At 36.8% G+C, this 24,677-nt stretch overlaps 1 protein-coding gene across 14 annotated transcripts in view; it reads left to right on the forward strand.

The window, feature by feature from the left end:
- Positions 1–24,677, forward strand: part of R3HCC1L (R3H domain and coiled-coil containing 1 like) — a 125,282-nt gene that overhangs the window by 88,448 nt on the left and 12,157 nt on the right. For 12 of the 14 annotated variants that reach the window (XM_074382720.1, XM_074382722.1, XM_074382719.1 and 9 more), the window contains 2 exons: positions 4,999–6,818; positions 23,263–23,438. In XM_074382720.1, the coding sequence (XP_074238821.1) occupies positions 4,999–6,818; positions 23,263–23,438 (1,996 nt within the window). Of the gene's footprint in view, positions 1–1,315; positions 3,634–4,998; positions 6,819–23,262; positions 23,439–24,677 lie in introns of those variants that run through there. The other 2 variants (XM_074382724.1, XM_010333217.3) reach the window with 2 other exon arrangements.

The raw sequence follows: 24,677 nt of genomic DNA on the forward strand, positions 1-24,677 counted from the left end.
GTATGAAATTATTCCCAAATAAAATTTTAAGACAATATGTATACTTTAGCTATGGTGCATCCTGATGAACTAACAGAATTTGTTCTGGAAGAATGAATAGTTAGTATGCCCATTAGGCAGTTTCTCTCAAATATCAGATGTCTCATGTGAGCCTTTGGTAAATACTGGATTAAATCAATTCATAGTTGAATTACCACAGTGAGTGCCTTAAGTGCCAATACTCAGTTGTTGAATGAAGAGGGATCCATATGTTTTAGATACCAAATATGGGACAAATAGCGTTGATGTTCTGTTGTGAAAATATAAAAGCTTGATTTATGCTGTGCTTGTTCAGTTTCTCATGAAGATGGATTAGAGAGGTACTTAAAGGAAGTTACCAGTATTTTCTCTCAGGGAGCCTTGGAAACTGTAGAAGCAATTGGACAGGTGCTCAGGTGTGATCCCAATGTTCAAAAGTATAATATAGAAAAAAATGATTTGGCCTAAAATATTTAAAAGACATGTGTTAGTAATTGACTGACCTCCACTATGAAGGAATCTGAATTTTTATTCCCTTTAGAAAGTGTGATTTTTGAATAGAAGTGCATGCTGATGGCCCTTTAAGGCTAAATAAGCTGCAAAATGCACCCCCAAATAATGGATTCTATCCAGTTAAGAAGGAAAGTAGATGAATACAAAGCACTTAGAAAATTGTGGAAAAGTTAAAACTGTTAATAAAGAGAAATTATCAGCCAGGCATGGTGGCTTGCACCTGTAATCCTAGCACTTTGGGAGGCCGAGTGGGTGGATCACTTGACGTCAGGAGTTCGAGACCAGCATGACCAACATGGAGAAACCCCATCTCTACTAAAAATACAAAATTAGTTGGATGTGGTAACACATACCTGTTATCCCAGCTACTCAGGACGCTGAGGCAGGAGAATCGCTTGAACCCAGGAGGTGGAGGTTGTGGTTAGCTGAGATCCCGCCATTGCACTCCAGACTGGGCAACAAGAGCAAAACTCTGTCTGAAAAAGGAAAAAAGAGAGAGAAAATATCAAGTGCTATTAGTAAATAGCATGGTGGGAAAATTTTAATCCAAGGCACATTTTAAAAAATTGTGTATGGCAGGCAGCCCCACTCCCAGTGTGAAAAGCCTTACATGCCTATAGTTGCAAAAGAAATTCATAAAAATGCAACAAGGCTTTAAATTAAATTGACAATATAGTGTTCTCCTTTTTTCCACAGTTTTGCTTTCCATGGTTTCAGTTCCTATGATCATCCACGGTATGAAAATATTACATACTATAAGATACTTTGAGAGACCATACTCATGTAATATTGTTACATAAAATATATATGTAAATTTATATATTTTATGTAACAATATTATATATTGTTATACTTGTTCTATTAATTATTAATTATTGTTCATCTCTTTCTCTGCCTAATTTATAAATTAAAATTTATCATAGGTATGTATGTGTAGTAAAAGACAGTATATATGGAGTTTGGTACTATCCACGGTCCAGGCCTCCATTGGGGATCTTGGTACATATCCTCTGCAGATAAGAGCGGGGACTACGGTATCTTGACAGTCCGTAAGATGGAGATGCTCCTCCTTTTTTGTGTCTGTGAGTTATGAAAGAATGGGCATAGTGGTGGATTGGAGTGTCTGCCACTGGCCTGAGAGCTGACTGTCAAAATTTTTGGAATTCTGCAAACTGATTATTAAACACAGCTATTATTAAAAATTAAGGTACATATGCTTACTATTAAAATTACAGTTTTACAAAGCTAATAACTAACTTCACACTCATCAGTTCCTAATTATTTTACTACATTTTATTATGATCTGTACTTTTGAAGTTATTTATGTATATCGTACCTCTGGTTGAAATACTATAATGGTGTGCTTTTTGTACACTTTTTGCCAACTTTGGTGATGTCACAGTGATAACTAGAAATTAGCTATGGCAAGAATATTTACACTACAGGGATTGCCAAATGCCATAAATAGGGTTTGATTTATTATTTCTTGATTGTCTAGACTTAAAGTGATGGAGAAAATGCTGCTAATGAAATGTATCATGTCTTTAGCTATTGTAACAAAAAAGTATATATTCTTCCATTATTAAAAAATTGTTCAACTAAGAAGTCACTCACATCGTTGACATCAATGACATAAAGAAAAACATCAAGTAATACTATGAAGTACACTTGGAAAGCTGATTGCTGAATATTTGCCAGCACACTGTTGCTGGTCATGGCACAGTCAAAATCATTGCTTTGGTAGGAAATAGATAATATAAATTTATTACGCTGATTTTCCCCTTTAGGAAATAGTATCATGACTGTTATGTGAGCATTAAGAAAAAAGGTTGAATTTTAAAAGTCATTAACGTTGGCACATAATAATTTTAAAGTAGAAAATTTGAAGCCTTTGATAGGTCTGTTGCAGATTAGAAATAGAATCATAGAATTTAGGGTTTCTCTAGTATATGTCAGTCATCCAGCCTTTATCTAAATTCTTCTAAAGACAGAGCACATTTCCTGATAATAACATTGGAAAACTCTAGAAGTAGAGTTCTTTCTTACATTTAGCTAAATTTTGTTTTCCTTTAATTTCTGACAACTGATTCTAGTACTGACTTCTGGAGAAACATAGAAACATAGACAAGAAATTTTGTCTCTTTTATAGAGCAACCAATCTTTCAGGTATAAAGGTAGCCATGGTTTTTCATTTAGAACTCTTTGGGCAAGAGTTATACCTTTAGTTCTTTTAGCTCTACATTGTGTGACATATTTTCTAGACTCTATGAGTGTGTTGCCTTTTTAAACGTCACGTCACAATTTTGGGGCTTTTATTGACCTTGTGAATGAAATAAAAGCCTTTAGATTTTTCTTTGTGCAAATTGTACAGAAGTCATGTCATCTGCCTTTTGTTTGATTCTTTAAAAAAAAAAAACTCCTAAACATCTTTGTATTTACTCTTTTATACTTTCATATTGCTTTCAGCACAGCATTTCAGATTATAGAAATGATTTTGAATTTTAATTTTATAATTTTTGGTATTCTATCAGTTTTGTGTCAGTTGCAGGTTTGATAAGCACTCAATATTTATAGTTTACATCTAAATTATTCTATAAAATGTTGAATTCCAAAGGGCTATGTAATCCTCCTTTAAATAATCTCTAAATTCATCTCCACCCGATATTATTATTTTTTGTTGCTTAATCTTTTATGAGTCCATTTATCAGTTCTACTAAGTAATCCCCATTTCATCATTTTTTATCCAGAAGTTCATTATGATATATTTTGTCAGCTGTTTTACTTACTGTAATCAAGATGTACTATGTCTCTGGTATCCCTTCCTATGAAACACAATTTAGTTCCTCTGTCTTTGAAAATTAGGTATTTTTTGAAAAATCCTGGCATGACTAAATGTTAAGGTCATATTATTCCACAAATGGAAGATATAAAATACATGAAGGACACTGGACTAGATATTAACTAAGATATAAAAAGAGAAAAAGAAGAAAATCATCCCTGGAGATGCTTGATGATCAAGGCCATGGTGTTACTTGGACTGAAAGGAAAATAACCTGTGCCATGAAAATAGAGCTTTTTCACTGAGGAAATATTCTGGATCAGGTGAAGTTTTAGGGATCTGGAATGGAGTGGACAGGATTCGTTAGCCTTTTTTCCTCTCTGTTTTCTCATTATCTCCTTCTTTTGAAGTGTATGTTGTGAAATATTAACAGTGAGTGCATTTGCATGTATGTGGGTGTTTCTCTGTTGTGTATAGAACCTCCTTATTCTTTTTGCCCTGGATAAATGTGTCCCTATTTCATTGCATTATTTTGAAAATTAAAAGAATAACTTGGGCTGGGCATGGTGGCCCACTCCTGTAACTGTAACCCCAGCACTTTGGGAGGCTGAGACGGGTGGATCACCTGATGTTGGGAGTTCGAGACCAGCCTCACCAACATGGAGAAACCTTGTCTCTACTAAAAATACAAAATTAGCCAGGCGTGGTAGCACATGCCTGTAATCCCAGCTACTCGGGAGGCTGAAGCAGGAGATTCACTTGAACCTGGGAGGTGGAGGTTGCAGTGAGCCAAGATCACTCCATTGCACTCCAGCCTGGGCAACAAGAGCGAAACTCTTGTCTCCAAATAATAGTAATAATAATAAAAAATAACTCAATATGAAATTCCCTAGCACATTTTCTTGTATTTAGTAGATGGTAAAGGTTTAACTTTTGTTAAATTTCTTCTTGTTAAATTCCATTGAGCAACCATGATGGAGGTTGTCAGGAAGTTAGTTACTAGAGTGAATTGCCTCGTCACAATTTCCTTGGTCTTCTACCCTTCTTTATCCTACCCATATCTGTTTTACTACTGCTGGAAGCAAGGAAAATTCATAGTAAGTCACTTGACTAAGTGGTATTAGTAGAATAATACTTTTCTCTTTTTCACTACTTTCTCTTTTCTGAAAAAATCTTAGATCAAAAGCAACATCTTCTAGAAAGCATTCTCTGAAAAGTCATTTCATTTTTTTAGACAACATTCTAGTTACTCTTAAAATCATTTTATGTGTGTATATATTTATGTTGGACAATAAAAAATAAAATAAAAAACTGAGCACAGTGGCTAATGCCTGTAATCCCAGCACTTTGGAAGGCTGAGGAGGGTAGATTGCCTTCAGCTCAGTCTGGGCCTGAGACCAGCCTAGGCAACAGGGTGAAACTCTGTCTCTACCAGAAATACAAAAAAGCCCAAAACAAAAAAAACAGAGCCAGGCATGATAGCATGTGTCTGTGGTCCCAGCTACTCAGGAGGCAAAGGTGGAAGGATCACTTGCGCCTCGGAGAGCAGAGGTTATAGTGAGCTGAGATGGCGCCACAGCACTCCAGCCTGGGTGACAGAGTGAGACTCTGTCTCAAAAACAAAAATGGAAATCTTTTGTCTCAATACATTGTAATTAGTGTCTGATAATTAAATCGTTCTCTTGCAGATTGTGGTGGTGCCATGCAGCAAGAAGCAGAGAGATGCAGAGTTCGAGCCAGAAGGCCTGACATGGCACTTTACGTACCAAAAGCTCGAAGGGGTGCAGTACTCCTTAAGACAGGTGATGAAGAAGAAAGCTGTGGTTCACCTAACTCTGTGGTGAAAGAAAAGCAGAAAGAAAGTTCTCTCTCCCAAAAAGAAGTCTTTAGAGACAAACCAGAGGCTCCAAGACTAAGTGTCAATCCTGACAGAAAGGAGCATAACTGTAGAGAAGGAAGGAAATCTTCAACAAAATTAAGAAAGGATACATGCCTTCAAAAAACAAATAGCATTTGTTCTAAGAGAGGAACCACTGAATCCAAAGAAGTATTATCCCAAGGACATCAGCAGGGAGCCCCAAATGCTGGGGTTATACCTCATGCATCTTTACAGAGACATTTTAAACCAAAGACGGGGGAGTGTTTGGAAGTTGAAACTACAGATGGGACAGGGCATGGGAGTATACTTCTATCACAGGCCTGTTCAGAAATCAGTGAGGCTCAGTTTCCAAGCAAACCATTCCAAAATGTGGAATTCTATGACTTCGATAGGCATGAACCTGATGGGGAAACGTTTGAAGACAAAGATTTGGAAAGCAGAATTGAAACCAATGCCAAGGTGTTGGAGATACTGTCTGAGTTTCCTAGAGTTTTTAGTTCTGTAATGAAACCTGAGGATATGATTGCACCAACTAAACTAAGCACTGATTCTGGAATTGTACAACAAGGCATGCAAACGTCAGATGGAATATTGAAGCCCAGCAGTGGAGGCATCACTACTACTTCTGTTCCCCAAAGTCCAGATGGTGTCTTTGATCAAACTTGCATAGATTTTGAAGCTGAGAATGTAGGTGGTATACCCAGTAGTACAGGTTTCATCTTAGATCAGAAAGATACAGATTCCATTTCTGAAACTAGAGGTCATGTCTCTCATAAAATGATTACAGTCAGCAAATTAGAGAGCACGAATGACACTGTTAGTCCAGTAGTGATTAGAGAATGTGAGAAGAATGACAGCACTGCTGATGAGTTAAATGTGAAGCACGAACCTCCTGATACGGTTGTCCTTGCTCATGAAACACCTAGAGACAATGGATTTAAGAATGTAGCTGACATTACCAATAAAGCATGTATGATGGACACTACAGGTATGTCCTGTAGTGATCATGTAACTGTTGACATCCCTTATGTAGTTGCAGTTAGAATAGCTGATGAGACCTCTAATAATAACCAGAATTTCTCAAAGTTTATAGGAATGAGTGCAGATGCAACCCCTCTTCATGTAGCTAGAAGTGGGAATCATACTGAAAATTTCAGCAACCTAACTGCTTGCTCAGATATTTATGCTGAGAGTATTTCATCTCGTTTTACAGAGTCAACAGGAAAGTTGATAGAGAGCTTGTCAGATTGTGCTTCCTCCTTACCTATAAAAAAGATTGCTGGTAGTAATTATAACAGTTTTTTGGACTCTGAACTCAGTATGTTAAATGGGACAAAAGTACTTTCCGACAGTGCCATGGGCAGTGATCTGGGTAGTACTGGTGATACAACAGAAGCATTGCATGAAGTAAGAACTGCTGAAAAGTTCAAAACAAAAGAGCAAGATGACTCAGAGGGTATAGAATTTGGTATATCTACTCCTAATAGGGAATCATTGTCTATGGAAACATCCATCGAACCGAAAGCAACTGAAACTTCTCACACAGAGGGAAGTACTGCGACTGAGGAGAGCTGGGAGTCTATGTTTAATGATGATGGTGACTGCCTGGATCCACGTCTTCTACAAGAGGTATGTTTAATTGAAATTGCTTGATGCTTAGACGATTTATAGATCAGTGGTAATTTTGATAGACATTGTTGCACATTCACTGATACTTAAGAGTATTCTGCAATAAACTAATAGGCTTGTAGATTGAGAAAATAATATAGGATAGATCTTTAAAAAATAAAACATACACAATTGAGCTATATCTATAATAGCCAAGTCCTAAGAGATCTTATTGAATAAAGATGAATTTAATGGATTTTGGCTATCGGTTGAGGAAATACAAAGGAAAACTTCTTCAAGAAGATTTTTCTGTGTTGATAAGGTATCTTTTACATGACCTATTTAAGGGAAGGAGAATAATTTATTACGATTGTTATTTATATTTCATTTTCTAGTGGATGTTTGAATGCTAGACACTATAGAGGGAAGGGTAGTAGAGAAAGAAAGGGTAAATACGAGAAAGTGTCATTGTTTTTTAAGGCATTTATACTGGGATAAATTGAAGAATAAATTACTATTTAGCATAAATAGAAAATATAAGTGAATGATATGTTGGCCAGTTAGAATTCATAAATAAATGTTAGATTTGAGGCATATTAGAAATTACTCAGTTCAGTCTTCTTGTTTTCTTAATTGAAACGTTTACTCTGTATCCAACATTTAAATTCCTTACCATAAATAAGAATCATTGGTTTTAAGTAGTAGAACCACTCCCTCTTTCATTCCCTCTAGTGGGTTCACGTAAATTTTGCCTGGAAGAGAACAAAATTGTTTTCATCGAAGAGCACCAGTTTTATAAATGAAGAAGTTGAAGCTTAGTGGTCACACCTTTAGGAACGGCAAGATTTCAGTCTAGTTCTGTCTTAAGCCAGTGTTCATGTTCTTTGTACGAGACCATTTCCTCACCTAAAGGGTTTCTTTTGAGGCATTCCAAAGATCCTTTTGAATTCTAAGTGATGAATCTTTTGTTTCTGAGAATTAAGCTAGAAGTATAGAAAAATTATCACATATCTGTGAAAGAGCCACATGAGACTGAAAAAGGCAGTCCATTGGACAGAACTGACTTTCCAATACACCAGGCAATCCCATTTCGTTCTTAGGAAGTGTTTGCGCAGACCGAATTTCCCTGTACCACAAACAAGCTCATCCCGTCAGGTCAGGAAACGCTGTATCTTGAACGTTCCTTAGAACAGAATATAGAGCAGAAAATATCTTTGAATGAGCATCCATCATGAGCCCTTGAAATCACATGCAAAGTTATGTACATATTGTGCATTTTTTCATACCTTTCATCGGACTCTCAAAGGCAGTGATTTCCAAAGTGTGGTCCCTAGACCAGCAGCACGAGTATCACCTGGGAACTTTTTAGAAATGCAAATCCGTTAGCCCAGCAAACCATCTATTTACAACTTTTTCAGGTGATTCTGATGCATATAAAGCTTGAGAATCACTGCTCAAAGGTAATACACACACTTAAATCTATGTCAGAATGTGAGTGGGGAACTACAGACCACTGTCAGCGACTGTCAGCCCATAATTAGAAAAATACTGTTCAGTGGATGTTTGAGATCCAAATCAGGTTAAGAAATGATAATGAGGCGGGCAGTTAGGTGAATATAGAGATGTTATTAAGAATTAAAGCATTGAGAGAAGGCTTTAGTCTGAGAAAAGAAACAGTGTTCACATGAGTTGGTGAAAGGACTACATGAGGAATAGAAAGCATATGAACATGTAGGAGAGATGAACAGCTTCCTCCGAAGGAAGAGCATGGCTCTCCTGGCCTTTTACACGTGGTGTAGTACTCCAATAAATATTTATCCAATGGATGGAGTTGATAGGGCAGAGTTGGGAGCTCTGTGTTTGTAGGGTGGCTCCAGGGGCTTTCAAACATCAGGAGCTTGAACTTGGATTTGGTGAGGTGGCTTGTGGATATGACTTGTGTATTGGAAGAGGGGGAGTTCAGGCGTACAACTCAGTTTTTAAGGTCTTTCCAGTGTTTAGAGTAGGCGTAAAAGAATTTAGGCAACAACTCAGTATTTTGAGCATAGTAGTAACATAGTTAAAGAGGATGTTGGGGTGACCTAAAGCTGGGATTGAGAGGAAAACAGAGAATATAGTATTTTAAGCTGAAGATAGACAGTGCCTGGATTATCCAAAATTGTGTTTGGATTATCTTTGGAGGTACTTGGAAGAAACTAGGATCTGTTTTGAGGAATGAGCATGTATGAGAGCAGGAAGGAGGGAAATGGATTGAGAATGCAAGTAGCAGATCCAACTCTAAAACTATGAGCTCTTCTGCTTTGGGTTTTAGAAAATGTAATAATGATGTTATTAAAAGTTGTCACAAATCCAGTAACATTCATAGCCCTTTGATGACTTTTGGTGTATTATTTTTATTGCCCCAAACATACTTTATTAAGTGCTAAACCAGAGTGAGTACCTGCCTACCTTGAACTTTCCAACAGAAGGTTTTTGGCTATTTTCCCGGCTGGCCTGTTTGTTGATTGATAATGGCTAGACATATGGAGGTATGTCTAATACTTCTAATAGGTGTGCCATAGAGCAAGGTGTGACAGCCATTGGCTTGTGAAGCAATTTCCTGTGACATTTGAACCTCCAAAACTGCCTCAGGGGGTTAGAGTATAAGTAGGTCATTAATGAGCTCCCAGAACTGCATCTCTTGATGAGTCTCCGAAAATCACCTTAGTGTCCTAAAGCCACAGTATGGAATGCCCAGAAACTTAAGTTGGTAATTGATAAAGGAGATGATATTGGCATGACTTTTTTTAGTCCTTTGAATTCTTGGTAGAGGAACACAAGAGTTACTGTTCACTAGAAAAAAGCTTTCATAGCCACTACTGCCATCTGTACTGATCAGCAAATCTATTGGTAGGAGGATTAATGGGATGCCAGCAACGTAACACTCATGTTGATAGATACCAGCCTGTGTCACCTTCATTGTCATTTCTGGCCCTGATTTGAATTTTTAGTTAGGGGTAAATATTTAGGAATTTCCTAAACTTTTAAGAATTTGAGTCCTTCCTTTGGTTACAAAAGGCCACTAATATTATACAAGCATATTCCATAATACTATGTAGACCATAATGGGAAAGAGAAGAGTAAAAGGAATACCATCTTTTCACACTCATCTTCTTTCTCTGTGTGTGCTAACTTATGTTTTTATACGCTTGTCTGCCTATAGTCTTTTGTGAAATTGCCGTCCATGTTAAGTGGAAAACCCAAAATTGAAAGGAAAAATTTATAATCCAGTCACTAAAAGGAAATTATATAACATACAAAGAGAGGAAAGCCCTTCATATCCCAACCCCTAGAGGCCTCATAAATAGTTGATAGCCCATCACCTTTCAGTTAGCTGGCAAATATTGAACACTTAGAGTTGATAAACTATAAATCCCAAATACCTAGATATATGTTGTTATCACTGCTGTGTTAAAGGCACTATGTTACATGCCTTCCTTTGCTCAGAAGTTGTTTGTGTTTTATTTGGAGAAAGTACGTAACTATGTGACTAATCACACGGCAGTCTGCAGGGTAATCAGGATAAAACAACCTTATAACAGATGTTTTAAAACTGTATTTCATTACCTGATAAGTGACACAGAAAATGACTTCAGGTAGGATGGGGAAAAAGGAACAAAAGGGGATTAGATCCCCCCCACCCCATGCTAGACTGGTTGATGCAGTTTCATGTGGGCGAATAGAGTTAAACAAGAGATTATAGTTCCCACTTTTACTATGTTGTTCTGTGTTCCTAATTTCTGTTTTCCATTCTGTTTTTTAAAAGTGTATAGACTTTGTTTTTGAATAGTTTTAGATTTATTTAAAAAAATTGAACAAAGAGTTTGGAGTCTGTATGTACCCCCTTACCTGTCTAGTTCTAATTTTTTTTCCATAGTATCTTTCATTAGTTCTAGCTCGTTTTAACAGATTTATAATTCATATTTTTATAAAAATGTCTGAATTGACATGTTATTGACTGCCTAAGTGGGGATTTATAGACTCACTTTCCAGATGCGGTATATTCTAATGCAGTCAGTTGGGACATCCAGTGAAGAATCTGAGTGAATTATGTACTCTGTTTTTATTGTTTAGTCCATTAGTGAATGATGACTAGATCTCTGGTCCAAACAGTAAAACAGAAAATTAAGTAGATTCCATTGTTCATAGTTTGTTTTGTTTTTGTAACCAGGTGACTCCTAAAATAAAAAATCTCCCTTCTGAGCTATGTTATATTTGTTGCATAACATTTTTTCCTCAGAATCAGCATACAAGCCAGTAGCATTTTAATTTCTAATCCCCTTTCAAAACTAAAGAAAGGTGAACAGTTCTGGGCCTGTATTGTCAGTACAAGGAAGCTTTTATTTAAGGATTCTTGTCTGAAGATTCAGAGATTCCTGGTGTACCTTGCTGTGTCCTTGACAGTGCTTGTTTCAGTGAACTCCATGAGATATGGCATGTGGAGTATGGTTGGGGCATTTTTTAATTTATCAGGGTTTATAGTAAATCATAAAATCTTAAATTGATTTTCTTCAATAGAAAATGAGTTAACAAGCAGTTAAGTGGAAGAGAAAAACAGAAATAAAGGTCTTGAATAACCTGACCTACATAATTGAGAATTGACTATATGGGTTAATTCTACGTAAATAGATTTTTGAAGCAACTGTAGTAATTTTACACCACCAATTTGTGCTCAAATCTTGTTGTCCTTGTCCCTGTAACCCCCAGTGCCTCTCATTTAAATTTGTTATACCCATAACTGTAAAGTGGTTTATTATGTTTAATTGTGTTTAATTAAAAATACCCACAAAAATGTTCTTATTCCTATCTTCCAAGATGAGCCAGAATTTATATTATAGTCCTTGACGTATAGGGACTCAGAACTAGAGCTTTATCTATCTTAGAGATAGAACTGCAGAAGTCATTTTTGAAAGGTGGAATGTTAGCATTTAAAATCATTTCTGAAAGTAAGTCTCAGTTTCACAAGACTGTCAACTCCTTAAACATTGATTTGGCAGTCTAGTCGAGCTCTAGTCTAGTCTAGCCTATAATCTAGTCTGGCCCCTTCTTGTTTTATAGATAAGGTAACTAAGGCCCAGAAGGGTTGTAGCTAAAGCAAGTTAGTGCCAGAGTTGGCATTAGCATCTGTGCCTCCTGGTTTCTAGTCCTGCCCTCTTTCCATGACATTAAGCCTTTGTCTCTACCTGACAGGTCTCAGCCAGTCAACAGTTACTGAACAAATATTCTGTGCCCAGGACTGATCTTGGTAATGTTGGGGGTAAAGGAAAAGGATAACAGTATTTAAACAATTTACAGTCTTGTGGAACTAATGAGACTTAACTTATTCTCAGGACTGACTAGAAAAAAAAAAGAGTATTCTATTTCAATGAATTGAAAATCCCTTTGATTGTGAAATATATCATTATTTTATGTATTACTAAGATTAGAAAAAACATTGACACAGTGTTTTTCCCTTAGAATTTTAATTTTGTACATATTGAAAAAACTCTTAATTAGAAATAAATTTTTATCATATTTCGACTTCACACATAAAAAATGTAAAATAAATTGGTTAAGATTTTCCTAATATTTAATATTCACAATCCAACTCTAATAGTTTCTTAATTCAGCCACTGATATTGATGCTTTCCTATTCAGTGTCATCCACTTTGCCATTAAGAACTTTGATGATGCAGCATTTCTTAAAAGAATACATAAAAGTACCAAGAGTCTTTGTTGCTGGATTCTCTAGACACCTTTACACTTATGTAACGCTACTCTTATATCTGGAATTTTCTTCCACATTATTGACCACCCTTTCTGCCAGTTTTGGTGCTGGTGCTTCTGATACACACGTGCAGGAAGCAATAACAATATGCATGATTGTTATGCGTCCTGATGTCAGTGATGTTAAAATGTGAAAAAAAAGGATATATCTTAGAATTGATGAAATGTGATGTATATCCAACTGCTAAATGTTATGAGGTAGTGGTATAGGAAAAGAAAGATCACCAAACTGGAGTAAACAGGGAAAGAAGCATCAAGAGGAGTTAAAGATTGAAGCTGGATCTTGGGAGAGGAAGGTTCATGAGCACAAAAAGCATTCCAGGTTGTGAGAACAGCTTGTGAAAAATACGGAATCCTTCCAGAATCAGGTCCTGAGTTTGTCACTATCAGAAGTTTAGGTGATTTATTTTGAAATTTTGTTTTCTTTTTATAATTTATTCTGAATTTTCTTCTTGAATTATTAACCAGGACAATTAAAAGTTTACTGGTAAAGGGAAAGAAAAATGTATCAATTTTTTCCCTCAAATTTTAGAGTGTCATCCAGAATCATTTCAAAAATATATGTTGTTACCTGGGCATGGTGGCTTACACCTGTAATCCCAGCACTTTGTGAGGCAGAGGCAGGTGAATCGCTAGAGTACAAGAGTTCGAGACCAGCCTAGGCAACATGGTGAAACCTCATCTCTACAAAAAATACAAAACTTAGCCAGGTATAGTGGCGTGTGCCTGTGGTCGCAGCTACTGGGGAGGGTGAGGTGGGAGGATTGCTTGAGCCCAGAAGGCAGACACTCACTGCAGTGAGCCGAGTCACACCACTGCACTTCAGCCTGGGCAATAGAATTTGAGACCCTGTCTCAACATACATATATTTGTTGTTGTATAAATTAAGTAAGTCTTGGGTTTTTTTGTTTGTCTGTTTTTTTAGGTGGTGGGGTTTGAGACAGAGTCTCACTTTGTTGCCCAGGCTAGAGTGCAGTGGCATGATACTAGCTCACTGTAGCCTCAAACTCCTGGGTTCAAACAATTCTCTTGCTTCAGCCTTCCGAGTAGCTGAGGCCACAGGTGTATGCCACCACGCCTGACTAAGTTTTTTAAAATTTTTTGTAGAGGAGGGCTCTTGCTATGTTGCCTAGGCTGGTCTTGATCTTTTGGCCTCAAGTGATCGTCCCACCTCAGCCTTCCAGAGTGTTTGGAGGCATGAGGTATGAGCCACCACACCCAGCCTAGAATCAGTCTTGTTAAGCATGCATTTGGGCAAAATAATTAACTTGAAGCCTTGTGTTTTATTCATTCTATAAATATATATTGATTGCCTAGTTTGTGTAAGATAATGTGTTCAGTGGGGGAGTGTAGGAATAAATATGACGTGTCAGTTATAGTTGAATTTAAAATCAAAATGTTGGTAAGGAAATTGAAACTCCATCTTTCCTTTCCAGCCTTATTTACTGAAATAAGGTATTAGTTTGCTAGGGCTGTCATAGCAGTTTTATAGTTTCAGGTCTTATGTTTAAGTCATTAATTCATTTTGAGTTGATTTTCATATATGATAAGAGATAGGAATCTAGCTTCATTCTTCTGCATATAGACATCCAGTTTTTCCAGCACCATTTATTGAAGAAGGCATCCTTTCCCCAATGTTCTTGGTGCCTTTGTCGAAAATCAGTTGGCTGTAAATGCATGAACAGAATAGGGTTCTTCGTTCTGTTATATTGGTCTTTATGTCTGTTTTTACACCAATACCATGCTGTTTTGTTTACTACAGCTTTACAGTATTTTTTGAAATGAGGTAGTGTGATACCTTCAGGTTTATTCTTTTTGCTCAGTATTGCTTTCACTGTTCTTTGTCTTTTGCGGTTCCACTCAATTTTTTTTTTTTGGAGACAGAGTATTGCTCTGTTGCCAGGATGGAGTGCAGTGGCACGATCTTGGCTCACTGCAACCTCCACCTCCTGGGTTCAGGTAATTCCCTTGCCTCAGCCTCCCTAGTAGCCGGGACTACAGGTGTGTGCCACCATGCCCTGCTAATTTTTGTATTTTTTAGTAGAGATGGGTTTTCACCATGTTGGCCAGGATGTTTTCCATCTCTTGACCTCGTAATCCACCTGCCTCAGCCTCCCGAAGTGCTGGGGTTACAGATATGAGCCACCGTGCTTGGCCTCCATTCAAATTTTAGTATTGTTTTTTCTATTTTTATGAAGAATTGTCATTGGTGTTTTGATAGGGATTGCATTGAATCTTTAGATTGCTTTAGGCAGTATGGTCATTTTAACAATATTCTTCACATTTATTTGCATTCTCTCCAGTTTTCTTTCTATCAGTGTTTTATAGTTTTCCTTGTAGAGAGCTTTCGCTTCCTTGGTCAGATTTACTCTTAGGTATTTTATTTCGTTTTTTATAGTTATTATAAATGAGATTGCTTTCTTGATAATTTTTTTTTTTTTCAGTGAGTGTGCTATTGGTGTACAGGAATGCTGAGTTTTATTGGTTGACTTTGTATCTGGTATTTATTGAATTTCTTTATCACTTCTAAGAGATTTTTGGTGGAGTCATTAGGTTTTTCTATATATAAGATAATTTCATCTTCAAAAAGATGCAATTCGACTTTTTCTTTTCCAGTTTAGCAGCCCTTTATTTCTCTTACCTGTTGGTCTGTCCAGGACTTCAAGTACTACATTGAATGGGAGTGGTGAAAGTGGACATTGTTGTTTTGTTCTTATTCTTAGAGGAAAAGTGGAAAGCTTTTCCCATTCAGCATAATGTTAGCTGTGAGTTTGTCATATAAAGCCTTTATTATGTTAAGGTGTATTTCTTCTTTTCCTAATTTGTTGAGAGTTTTTATCATGAAGAGATATTGAACTTTATCAAGTGTGTTTTCTGTATCTATTGAGGTGTTTTTATGGGTTTTGACCTTCATTCTGTTGATAAATGTATCACAGTTTTGCAGAAATCTTCAACAAAATACTAGCAAACCAAATTCAGTGTAAAAAAATGATCAAATGAGGTTTATTCTAGGAATGCAAAGATGATTCAATGTATGAAAATTGTATGATTTGACCATGGTTCGTCTAGGTGGTTTATTGATTTTGCTTTTTATATTTAAAAAAAAACTTTTTGTTTCATTGATTCTTTGTATTTTCTTAGTCTCTCATTTAGTTCCACTGTTATCTTTATTATATCTTTCTTTTTACTAATTTGGGGTTTGGTTCTTGCTTTTCTAATCCTTTCAGGTGCTTCATTAGGTTGTGCTGAGGAGAATGTATTCTACAGTTGCTGGATAAAGTATTTCAGTAATGTCTGTTAGATCTATTTGGTTTATAGTGCAGTGTAACTGCAATGTTTCTTCGTTGATTTTCTGTCTAGATGATCTGTCAGTGCTGAGACTGGGATGTTGAAGTCCCCAACTATTATTGTATTGGAATCTGTGTCTCCCTTTAGATCTAATAGTATTTGCTTTATATATCTGGTGTTCTCTTGTTAGATCCATATATATATTTACAACATTATATCATCTTGCTGAGTTGATCTCTTTAGTGTTGTGTAATGACTTTTTTTTTTTTTTAATTTTTTTGGACAGAGTCTTGCTCACCCTCCTGAGTAACTGGGATTACAGGCGCACACCATTACTCCCAGCTAATTTTTGTATTTTTAGTAGAGATGGGGTTTTCACCGTGTTGGCCAGGGTGGTCTCGAACTTCTGGCCTCAAGTGATCTGCCTGCCTCAGTCTCCCAAAGTGTTGGGATTACAGGTGTGAGCCACCATGTCCAGGCCTTTTAAAAGTTTTTACTTAAAGTCTATTTTATCTCATATAATTACTCCTGCTTTGCTTTTGGTTTCTACTTGTGTGGAATATATTTTTGCATCCTTTTACTTCTAGGCAATATGTGTCTTTACAGGTGAAGTGTTTCTTATAGGCAACATATAGTTGGGTCACGTCTATTAATCTCTTCAGACAAATTATAACTTTTAAGTGGAGAATTTAACCCATTTACATTCATGGTTATTATTGATAGAAAAGGACTTATTCCTGTCATTTTGTTGTTTTCTGGTTGTTTTGTATATCTTTACTTTCTTTCTTTCAATCTTATTTATCTTTGCGGTTTGATGGTTTTCTGTGGTGATAACATTTGACTCCTTTCTCTAATTTGTGTCTGTTCTGCCAGTGAACTTTATACTTCCATGTGTTTTTATGATGGTAGCTAACATCCTTTCACTTCCAGGTGTAAGATTTCCTTAAGCATTTCTTGTAAGTCCAGTCTCATAGTAATGAATTTCCTGTTTTTGCTTGTCTGGGAACAGCTATATTGTTGTTCCCATCTGATGGGAATTCCCTTCTGTATAACTTGAAGGTTTGCACTTGCTGTTTTTTAGAATTCTTAGTCTTTGACTTTTGACAATTTGACTACAGTGTGCCTTGGATAAGACATTTTTGAGTTGAATCTGTTTGGGAATCTTTGAGCTTCCTGTATTTCGATGTCTATTATCTCTTGCAAGACTTGGGACATTTTCAGCTGTTAATTTCATTAAATAGGTTTTTTGTGCCTTTAGTCATCTCTTCTCTGGAACTCCCAAAATTTAAATATTTGTCACTTTGTGATGTCCCTTATTTCACATAGGCTTTCTTTGTTCTGTTTATTTTCTGATGAGGTTATTGCAGAAGTTCTGTCTTTAAGTTCAAAATTCTTTCTTCTGCTTGATCTAGTCTGCTGTTGCCCTCAATTGCATTGTTGGTTTCATTCACTGAATTCTTCAGTTCCAGGATTGATTTGGTTCTTCTTCATGATCTCTAACTCTTTGTTGGATTTCTCATTGAGGTCATGAATTGTTTGTCTAATTTCCTTTTATTATTTATCTATGTTCCATTGTATCTCACTGACCTTCTTTAATGTTTTTAAATTATTTGTCAGGCATTTCATAGATTTCTTTTTCATTGGAATGTTGGTGGAGAATTATTGTGTTCTTTTGGAGGGTGTTATGTTTCCTTGCTTTTTTATGTCTCTTATATTCTTTCATTGATATCTGTGCATCTACTGTAATAGTCACTTCCTCAAATTTTATGGATTGGCTTTCATAGGGGAAATACTTTTTCCTGTAGGTACATCTGTTCTTTTGGGTCAGATGCTTTGGTTGTGATTCTGGATAGGTATAGTAGCATAGGTTCTGTATGATTTCTTGGGCTGTAATCGGTCATTTGTGTCTGAGAGTTTCCCAGTGGGTTAGGCTGTGGTGGTTAGTGAAGGCTGTAGTAGAGTTTTGCTGGGGATGAGGACACCAGGTAGAGACCAGTCCTTGGACAACAGCAGGCTGAGTGTGCTGATCCTTAGGGCTCCAGGCAGCATTCTGTGCACCAAACATAGTGAGTCTGGACAGTTTGATTCTTAGGCCTCCGGGCAGTTTACTTGGGTGCCAGCAGTGGCAACAGCATGCTGGGTGAACAGATGGGTCTTTGGGCTCCTGGGCAATGTGTATTGGTGATGGTAGGAGCAGCAGTGGGCTGTCCCTCTGTCTTCCAAGCAGTACGCAGAATGTGTATGCAGGTGGTGGGTTGGGGTGGGTCAATCGCCAGGCTCCCTGATGGTGCACTTGTATGCAGCATGCTTGGGCACCACTGGTTGTCATAGCAGCAGAAAACTGTGTAGGCTCATCCTTAGGCTCCCAGAAGGTATGCGCGAATGACAGGTGGGTGAGTCTGCTTTCAAGTTCCCCTTGTGTTTGTGGGTGCCAGCACCAGCAGCTAAGGAGGGCATAATATGGCATATTTTTATTTTTTGTCTATAGGGAATAATTGTCATGTGACTTCAGAACTTCTTGTTTTTCCTTTTATATATTGAAGAACTAAATATTAAACAAACAGAAAAACAACAAAAAATAGAAACTGAATGATGCATGCCTTGTTGACCTTGTGCTCTCTCCCTTATCTTTTATCCCTTTGGAAATAGGCATCAGGGCAATAATATCGTTACACGTTGGGTGATAGTTTATAGACTTGTTTTCAAGACTAGCAGCCCTAACTGTCTTCAAACCCTCTATTTTGGGAAGTTAATTTAGTTGAATGGTTTTGTGGAAGCTAGTTGTGCATATGAAGAAATACTTTCATATCATGGATGCGTTGTAAATAGCAACACAGACCACTGTTTAAAATCCTAAAAATATTTGTGATTCATAACTCAAAGTTGTTTTCTCTGAATCATTTGTAAACTTTTCCTTAGTCTGCAATAGATAGATCAAAATGATCTACCCTCTATTTTTGCTGTCAGACATTTCTTAGCCCTAATAAAAAATATTTTTGAGTCCTACACTATGAAGGTTTCACATTGACTTTATAGGAGGGATTGCCCACATACATGTGATTCGTAGGTAAATGTTTCTTTTGTCTACAATAGAAATATGATGCAAGTCACAAATGTGAATCACATGTATAATTTTAAATTTTCTATTAGCCATATTAGAAAAGTAAAAAGGTAAAAATAATATATTTTTAACCTAATATATTCAAAATATTATTTCAACATATAATCAGTATGGAAAATTATTAATGAGTTTTTTTGTATTAAATCTTGAAATCTGAGGGATATTTTACACCTACAGCATATCTCAATTTGAACTAGCCACATTTCATGTATTATATAGCTGCATGTGACAGGCAGCTACTGTATTGGACAGTCCAGGCCTACTGCAAAAGTATCTTCATAATCTGGATCAGATTGTAGAGCTTTTTCTTGAACTCCTGACTTCAGGTGATCCGCCCGCCTCGGCCTCCCAAAGTGCTGGGATTATAGGTGTGAGCCACAGCACCTGGCCCTGTAGAGCTTTTTCTTAAAGCTTTCCTTACTGCCATGTGTAATCCCTCTGTGTCGGTGGTCCTACCTCCCCAGCCCTCTTCATAGTCTTTCTCTACTTCACTTCTGTCTTTATACCATCTTGTACTCTCTTTGACACTTCCTCCCTTTTATACCACGTATCCTCTCCTCCTTTCTGTCAAGTTCTCTTGCATATTTTGCTGAGATTCTGAGGAGAGAAAGTTCCATTAATAGTATGGTCTCCTACCTCCACAAAAAAAAATGTGTTTCCAGGGAAATGTAAGCTGATCCCAATAATATCAGTAACCTGGGGAAATGAAGTTCTTCCTCCTCTTGGAAAAGAAAGGAATCTCTGATGACAGTGGATTGTGAATGATATAGGAAAAACTGATCAGAAGTGTGTAACACGTAGCATTTTTTTCATGAAATGTAGAATAAGAATTAGCTGTTTTGCTGTTAATAACACTGTTAAAGATCAGTGTCAGAAGCCAAATGTTTAACAGCTACCTCGGAAATGGGTATAAGTATACAAGTTTAGTTTTGCTGACTAGGTTAGAGCAAAGGAGCCTAACCAAATTTTCTTGCCAGACTATCCTGTCACATCCTTCCTTTTTATAGCCTTTTTTCCCCCCCTTTTTAAGACAAGGTCTTGCTCTGTAACCCAGTCTAGACTGTAGTGGCATAATCTTGGCTCACTGCAGCCTTGACCTCCCAGAATCAAGCTATCCTCCCACCTCAGCACCTGCCCCCTCCAACCCAAGTAGCTGGGATTACAAGTATGTGCCACCATACCCGGCTAATGTTTTATATTTCTGTAGAGGCAGGGTTTTGCCATGTTGCCCAGGCTCCTGGACTCAAGCAATCCACCTGCCTAGGCCTCCCAAAGTGCTGGGATTACAGGTCTGTGCCACTGCACCTGGTCTACAGCATTTCTTAGGATTTGTATGTTTCACAGTGTATTTTTTTAGCCCCAATTTATAAACGTACAAGAATGCAATTCCTTGTTTTGTTTGGGTTTTGCAAAGTAACTCACAGTTAATGCCGAAAATGAAGAAAACAATTTTACGATAACCTCAAAAAGAATAAAACCTAGTATGTTAGGTTTAATTTTATATATGAATACATTTAACAAAAGAGGTATGAAACTTACACTCTGAAAACTATAAAACATTGTTGGAAGAAATTAAGAACTTAAGAGAAATGGACAGACATCCCATGTTCATCTGCTGGAGAACTTAATATTGTTAAGGTATTTCCCAATTTGATTTACATATTCAGTGCAATCCCAGCAGCCTAGTTGGCAGAAAGTTTTTGCAGAAATTGATAAGCTGATCTTTAAATGCTGTGGAAATGCAAGGTGCCCTAAATAATCAAAAGTAATTTTGAAAAGAACAAAGTTGGAAGACTCAGGCTTCATAGTAAACTTCTTGATTTCAAAGAGTACTATAAAGCTACCGTAATCAAAACAGTGTGGCGCTGGCATAAAGATTGACTTGCAAGTTATTGCAGATTCCTTGTGTCTCTGGCCTCTGAGTTATTCCGAACTGTTAAGACTAATCTACTCTAGACATTTAAGAATTTGTTAAAAGTTTAGCTGATATCTTCTTGCCCACTTGCGTAGTGGTCACTTCTTCCAGGAGTCTGCCAAAGGCAAAACAGTTCATGTATTCTGTTACTCTTTGGGAGAGACTTGTCATTGTATGGATTTTAGGATAACCAAAAAAACTGGTTATCTTAAACAGTTTCTTACTCAGCTCTCTGGTAATCTCAAGAAAAGTTATGATTTTATAGATCATCTGGTCTTTTCTCTTGTTACAGTGGGAAGAACATTCTCTTCTGCTTTCTGTATCCTAAGCAGAGTGGCACTAATATGGCGTTTGGCATGTAACAGATTTAGCATTCAGTTAAAATTTGTTTAAAGTGGATTAAATTTACTGAATAATTATGTGTCAAGCAGCATGCTAACCACTTATATCATTTAGTCCATGTACCTATCAATGAGGTGTAGGTACTGTTAGTATTCCCATTGTTTAGTGTAAAACTGAGGCTTAGTAGAGAAAAAGAAATGGAGGCACAGGAATAAATAATAATTTTTACTGTTACTACCCAAGTCACCTTCCTCCTCCTCCTCCCAATAAAACTCTTCAATCCATTTTTCAGCTTCTCCAAGGAGGGGAGATATATTCCTGGCATTCCAAGTTCTTATTTTCCTCATTTGATGGAAAAAGAGACACATTATTAAAACCAGAGAAAGCTTGGAGGGACCTGGTTAGACTTCTGGTCAACAGAGAGAGAGAGAAAAAATTAAGGATCTGGTGGCCTTGGGTCAACAGTGTCTAGGTTTTGTAACAGGTAAATGACAAAACAACTCTCATGGCTTTACTGCCACTTTCCACTTTCCCATTTTCTTTTTTTTGCTTCCAGTGTGAAGTTCAGCTTTTTTTTTTTTTTTTGAGACGGAGTTTCACTCTTGTTATCCAGGCTGGAGTGCAATGGCGCGATCTCGGCTCACCGCAACCTCCACCTCCTGGGTTCAAGCAATTCTCCTGCCTCAGCCTCCCGAGTAGCTGGGACTACAGGCGTGCACCACCATGCCCAGCTAATTTTTGTATTTTTAGTAGAGACGGGGTTTCACCATGTTGACCAGGATGGTCTCGATCTCTTGACCTCGTGATCCACCCACCTCGGCCTGCCAAAGTGCTGGGATTACATCCCATAAATTGTCTCCATCTCAATTCCTATAGGCATTTCTCTGCACTTTAAATGATGTTTAGTACTTCTGACATTGTATTAGAGAGAGACTAGGGTGGATAGTGTTTAATAGTGTGAGCTTCAAAGCCCAACTGCCTGAGTTTAAATCGCGATTCTGGTGCTTATTGACCATAGACGTATTTCTTAATTGCTCTCAGATTACAGAACATAAATCAAAAGTAATGACAACTATGTCTTCAGGTTGTTGTGAGGGTAATGCAAATTAATGTACTGAAGTGCATGAAACAGTTTCTAGCACATGGTCAGCACCCAATAAACATAGCTAATATTATGTTATTACTATTTTCACGTTTATTTTTATGTATATATAGTATGTAATTTTATGTCAGTATTTATAAATAAACTGTGGTATTGTTTATTTCGCTATCAAAAAAAAAAAAAAATTGAGGAATTGAGCCCCTGCGCCCGGCGAAGTTCAGCTCTTTTTATGGGATGGTAGAATTTTAATTCATTACCTCCTTTATTAATTCCTTCATTAGCTTGCTATGTGCGCATTCTTTAAGATAGGTCTCAAGCTAAGGACATTAAGTATAACTACTTGTACCACTTAATTTGTCTTAACAAATGCCTTTATAATCTGTCTCTTCACACTTTAATACATCTAACAAAAAGTGAAGTAAAAAAGTTTTCTTGATTTTTTTTTTTTTTTTTAATTGTCTTCATTTTTGTTGGCTTCCAGAAAAGAAACTATGATATGAGCCTGGTTAGAAAGCTCAATTAAAACAAATATTATTAATTAATCTCTTCAGCTATTAACTGAGTGTCAGTTTCCAATATGTGCCATTTATAACTCACCACAGTATTCAGTTTGTGTTTTCTCATATCCTGGTTAGAGATGCAAGTTGAGTTTCATGCACTGCCTATCTGCTGGAATTTTAACACTTTTTCAAGTATTCCCCAGGTATAGTATAAACTGGGTGATAAACACCTGATCAATATTGTATCTATGAATAGAGTTAATAGAGAGACCATGCCAAAAGTTGAGGAATGGGAACATGTAGAGAAAAGAGGTGATTGTTTATATACAGGAATGTATTTTGTAATAGCCAGGTTTGATGTAACCAGCATTTACATGCTTCTTCCTTTCTAGTTATCAGGGAATACGAAGAGCAGAGAAAGCATCCAGGAACCTAGATTTGATTACTACAACCATGAAGTTCCTGATATTGACCTCAGTGATTGTGAATTCCCACATGTCATTGAAATTTATGACTTTCCCCAAGAATTTCGTACTGAAGACCTTCTTCGGATTTTCTGTAGTTATCAGTGAGTATGCAAATGATTGTGGACGTTAGGGAGGGTGAGATGAAGTCTTCAAAAAATATTTTCTGAGAAATCATTTCTTGTTTTACATATCCTGTTTTTTATATTTTAGCCTCAGGTTGGTTTATTCTTTTCCAGGTCCAGTAGAAATTAATTAAACTACTGTTCTAAGTTTCTTAAAAATGTCAGGTAGCCTTGCTAGCCCCCATTTTAGCATTTAAGAAGACTATCATCAGTAATGACTTCATGGTGCATTTAGTCCATTAATATTTATTGTAATTATTGATATATTTACATGAATTGTCAGATTGCCTGTCATCTTTATGTGTTTACTTGTCCTGTCTTTTTCTTTCTTGCCTTCTTTTGGGCTCACTGCAGCCTCAACCTCCTGGGCTCAAGCAGTCCTCCCAGCTTAGCCTCCCAAGTAGCTGGGACCACAGGTGTGTGCCACCATGCCCGGCTAATTTTTTTTTTTTTTTTTTTTTTTGGTAGAGACAGGTTTTCACCATGTTGTCCAGGTTGGTCTCAAACTCCTGCACTTAAGCCATCAGCCTACTTCAGCCTCCCAAAGTGATGGGATTACAAGTATGAGTTACCACACCTGGACTCAACTAAGTTTTTATAAACACAATAACTCTTCTTTTTTATGGTCCTGTTTCATTGGTTTAATTTTATTTAATTCCATGGTGAAAATATCAACTCAAACTGATGTAAGTGGGTTTGAGAACACTTGCACTAACCCTTCATTTGTATGTAGCTGATACTTATATAGGAGAAGTTAAAAGAGAAGTATACCTCTGTATATTTAGCTTATGAGAAAAAATAAGCTTTAGGAATAAAGAGATGATGATCTAGAAAGAAAGTTATTAAGAAGATTTTCAGGGTCCAGAAGAAAGTATCAAGAAGGATTATACTGTAATGTTTCAGTCCTGATATTTTAAATGAGCCAGGTCTATGTTGTCATATAACAAATTTAAATTTAAAATTCATCTTGAATGTGTAACATTCTGTATAAGTTCTAGATTATCAAAAGTTAAGGGCTACAGTATAACCCTTAACTTCTTCTTAAAGGATAAGTAAATATTTTAGACTACTCTGCCATTACAATACATAAATGAGCATGGCTGTAAACTAAAACTTAATTTATAAAAACAAGTGTTCTGTTTTTATATGAAGTTCTAGAACAGGCAAAACTAGCAGCTATGTACTTGTTGTTTAATCAGTTAAGCAGAGAGAACATCA

Source organism: Saimiri boliviensis, chromosome 12, assembly GCF_048565385.1.
Source record: "Saimiri boliviensis isolate mSaiBol1 chromosome 12, mSaiBol1.pri, whole genome shotgun sequence".
NCBI lineage: Eukaryota > Metazoa > Chordata > Mammalia > Primates > Cebidae > Saimiri > Saimiri boliviensis.